General features: G+C 31.8%; 1 protein-coding gene across 1 annotated transcript; it reads left to right on the forward strand.

The window, feature by feature from the left end:
• The first annotated feature begins 1,140 nt into the window (after positions 1 to 1,140).
• LOC134271239 (uncharacterized) lies at positions 1,141 to 3,426 on the forward strand. The gene is made up of 5 exons (XM_062753471.1): positions 1,141 to 1,199; positions 1,648 to 1,853; positions 2,011 to 2,170; positions 2,383 to 2,546; positions 3,043 to 3,426. The coding sequence occupies exons 1-5, from the start codon at positions 1,141 to 1,143 to the stop codon at positions 3,420 to 3,422; spliced, it is 969 nt and encodes a 322-aa protein (XP_062609455.1). The 3' UTR covers positions 3,423 to 3,426.
• Positions 3,427 to 4,171: the final 745 nt, after the last annotated feature.

The raw sequence follows: 4,171 nt of genomic DNA on the forward strand, positions 1-4,171 counted from the left end.
AAAATTCTCGAGAGGGACGTAAAACAACATAAAATCAATCAATCAATACTACCTTATCAAACCTTGATGTTTTAAAATCGAGAAATAATTTCAAATCTTAGAGATCTGATCACACCCTATAAATTGAAAAGGGATATATACATAAATACCAAGAGAAATTTTTAAAATGCATGTATTGTATTCTGACTGAAAAAGAAGTCTATTTTCACTGTAATTACAATATCTAGTTCATAAAGAAACAAGGAAGGAATACGGAAAACTAGAAAATGAGCCCCACCAAGGCTTCATCAAGAATGCAACTCAAAATTTGTAATAGTGTTTTTAAAAAGTATGCTTGGTTTCTTTACACCGCAGTTTAATACACAATAAATAGTAAGGCAAGGTCATCTGAAATGTCAAGATTATAATGATGAAATATTTGGACAGTACCACGAACAGTGTTCAAGCTCAAAACTCCATTCAAACAATACAAATCAATAAAAAAGCAAACACGGAACTCTGAAATATCAGAGATGGTAGAAGGTGCCATTTAGGAGTGAGCATTACCCGTCGACAGGTCACACCCGCCGTGTGCTCCTTGACATGATCGGAAAAACATCCGTCGAAAACTTAATCTGTACATCAAGGACTGACAAATTAGTATTAAGAAGCCAGTCAGCAATTGACTTATTGATAGATTGTGTTTTCTGTCAGTCATTTAATCAGGCATAGGACTTGCAAAATGATAACCCCCTCCCCCCAAAAAAATTAAAAGACAACCCAAAAACCTCAAAATAAGACATATATTAAAACTCATTGTGTGTGTGTTTCTTGGTGAGTCTATTTGCAGCATAATTTCTCTTTACTTGGGTTTACCAAGATCTCATTCGAGAAGCGGTAAAACTGAAAATATTAACTATGATTATGAATTAAATATCTACACTGTACAGTGTATGCGTAAAATGAAAAGTTTTAAAATGGTACAATAAACATAATCATAAATTTCCATTTTTATTTTTACTTATTTACTATTTTTCCAAAATTAGAATAGATAATAACATAATAATTTTTAACGAAAGTCGGTTCCTTGAATGTAGGTCAGTATTTGACTTGTGGAACTCTTTTGTCTTAAGGAATAGACAGATAAGAACTAGGACGATAATGTACTTCACATCAATTCTCTCCGTTTTCCTGTATTGGCTTCATGTATCAAATGAAACGTAAGTTACATGTATGTTTAAAAGAGTATGAATTAACCATAAATGCTACAAATGGACGTGTTTTTATCGTTCTTTTTTTATTTAAAGGTTATAGATCTATGCGTCCATTTTTATTTTTGTGGAGAAAGTGTATTTGACAAGGGATGTTAGTTTTGATAATTTTTACATGCAAATATAATTGTTTCTTTAAAAAATTCATTGATGAAAATGTCATAATTAAGTGCAAACTACATATACATTGTAGTATTCTTCTCCAATTCAAAGACTGTTTAAAAACTGAAAGATCAGACTGAAATTGGTTTTATATCCTTTAATTTACAAGAAAGTTTCATGCAAATGATAATAAAATGAGTAACCACAGTCAAGTGCTGTTTTTGCTGAAAGTGCTTGTAATTTTATCGATTAAAATAAAGTTGCAGAATTAGTAAGAGATGGAATTTTTTTTAAGATCGGTACCCATTCATACTTACGACTCCCTCCTGTCTCATTTAACATCTGGAACTCGAGTCACGTACTTCTTCAACACAACAACTTGTCAGCCCCTTTCTTCATCAGCTAATGTAGATCTCCCAGTGTTTGGAGGCGAAATTAACTTCTTTTTAACATCGAAGAGTTCAAATGGACAGCTTATTTTCAATCACGACAGCTTTATCGGTGCCACAGAAAAAACAGGTTTTTAAAAAAGATTACAAACTGGCAAAGTAGCTTAGCATCATGGTTGCTGAAAAAAGTCCACTTTAACCCCGCAGTGTTTTTCAATAAACAACTTTGGAAAACATAAAATGATCTACCACGAACGATTTCATGGTAGATCATTTTATGTTTTCCTTGACTTCAGATGTAATTGATGAAGAGATACAGTCTGTCTATATTGTGGCTTACACTGCACTTATCCTCTATGGCAGACCTGGTGTCTTTGTGAACAGCACAGAAAACATAAAGGGTGTTATCTGCAATTGGACTGCTGAAAAGTAAGTTCAAATACCCATAAAGATATGATCTATCTTCTCTTTATTTCAAGGAAAAGATTTGTTATTCATTTAACGAGTGTTCTGTGGAAAAATATTTTTTAACACAGAGAAGAAATAATGTTCTTCTTGCATTTAAGGCTGAACTAGTTACTGAATAATATCAACTCCAATTTAATATTGCAATTCAATTTTATGTGATGTATACCCTATAGTACCTTCTGGGCAAAAGAATCTACAAAACCAAGTCAACTTAATTCTTACTCGGAAATTCGTAAGTCTTTGATGGTTGGGGATGCTATACGATTCGTAACCACTACTGCGGGGTGTAAATGTCAAGATGATTGTGGGGATGTCTATTTCGGCGGAGATTTAAAAGGTGAGTCTTAGAATTCAGTAAGTTATAGATGCCAGCTTAATTATGTTAACATCTTGTATGAGCGATATGAGTTTTTACATAAGCGTGGCTAAATTGTCTCAAAGAGGTACTGAGTAAAAGCGACATAAGTAGTAAATTACAATTATTGTGGGGTCATTTGATCCATGCAAAAATGTGTAAGATAATCCAGGTCAAACAGTAAATATATTGGTATAAATTAGTCAGGTTACTTATGCACCAGAATGCTAGACAGTTTGCCCCTAATACAACTTGCCTTCGGGAAATTTTGCCCCCTAGAATAAGAACCTACTGAATAATGTAAAAACTCGCATGTAATCTGTGCAATGCTTTTGATAATTTGTAAGTGGATCAAGCGTATCTTTAACTCTTTATTACATATCCTTGTCTGTAAATAGATAAACCGATTTTACTATTTATTTATATAATTATATATATATATATGAATGTTTAAATAATATTTATTCTAATTTATAAGAAAAAAGTCATCTGGCATTACTTGAAGAAGGTGGGGTAAAATCTGAAATTAATATATATCTCTTAAATAAAGTTTTCACTGTCCAAGAGTATATACTTGCAAAATTATTAAAGACCATATTTTTATGTATTGCAGATTTCAAGATTAAATCAGATGGAATGTTAACCTTTTCAAAATCCATGACATTATATTTCCCAGTACCCACAAGTCCAATGTATTACCGGGAACTTCTGACTGCACAAATTCAACCAAACAACACCGCTACATTTCAACTGCTGTATCTGAACGCAACAACCTGGGAAATCGGAAACGGTGCAGAGATGGTTTGCTCAATAGAAGCTTCCAGGGGACATGCTGATTTCTTTAATATAAGTGCTTAATAATGTGACATTATCTATTGATTCATTATTTTACTTTAATTTTGTCTTCACCAGGTTTTCTATCTTGTAATAAATATAATAAATAATAATTTACGTATAATTATTATTTGGATATTTTGTTCATAGGGGTATTTTGAATTAAGGTCCTTAAAACGTATAGAGCAGTTAGATACAAAAAAGAAAATATTAACTTCTCAAGTTATCAAAAATTATATGACAAACAGTTCTTCAATTTCAAAAAAAAAAATAATTGTTTTTTTCCTTGTATGTTATTATGATCTTAACTATGCACTACCTATATCTAATTATTAACCAAATTCGAAAAATACAGACATCAAAAATCCAGGGCCTTGGTAAAATATAAAATGGTCACTGAATGTGGAATAAAATTTATATAAAAAAGATATTTAAAAACGTACATCTACTAATTAGTGAAATTCTTAAAATGATGTTGCATTGAATTTAATGTAATATTTTAAGTGATCATGCTTTACCGGTAGTATTTTCCGGCATGTTTACTCTGACCACCTAATCGTCTGAGGCTGTTGTAAATTGCGGCATGCACTGTGTGGACACTGTTTAAATCACACTGGAAAACAAAAGTTCAAAAGGATGATGACCAAATTATACGGAGGTGAAAATTCTTTGTGTCATCCAATGACAACACGGGAAAACATTTCAAAATGCATAAGCTAACCACTGAATGTGTAAATCTCTGTGTAAAGTTTGATTTATTGTGGGATATAGCG

Source organism: Saccostrea cucullata, unplaced genomic scaffold, assembly GCF_032062105.1.
Source record: "Saccostrea cucullata isolate Sc308-1 unplaced genomic scaffold, CSIRO_AGI_Scuc_v1 ctg8683, whole genome shotgun sequence".
Lineage (NCBI taxonomy): Eukaryota > Metazoa > Mollusca > Bivalvia > Ostreida > Ostreidae > Saccostrea > Saccostrea cuccullata.

Bases quoted from the DNA above. Each gene is read 5' to 3' on its own strand.
- LOC134271239 (XM_062753471.1), top strand. From the start codon at position 1,141: ATGTACTTCACATCAATTCTCTCCGTTTTCCTGTATTGGCTTCATGTA. The intron at 1,200-1,647 runs GTAAGTTACATG...ATTTTTTTTAAG, and splicing joins CTTCATGTATCAAATGAAAC to ATCGGTACCCATTCATACTT. The intron at 1,854-2,010 runs GTGCCACAGAAA...ATTTCATGGTAG, and splicing joins CAATCACGACAGCTTTATCG to ATCATTTTATGTTTTCCTTG.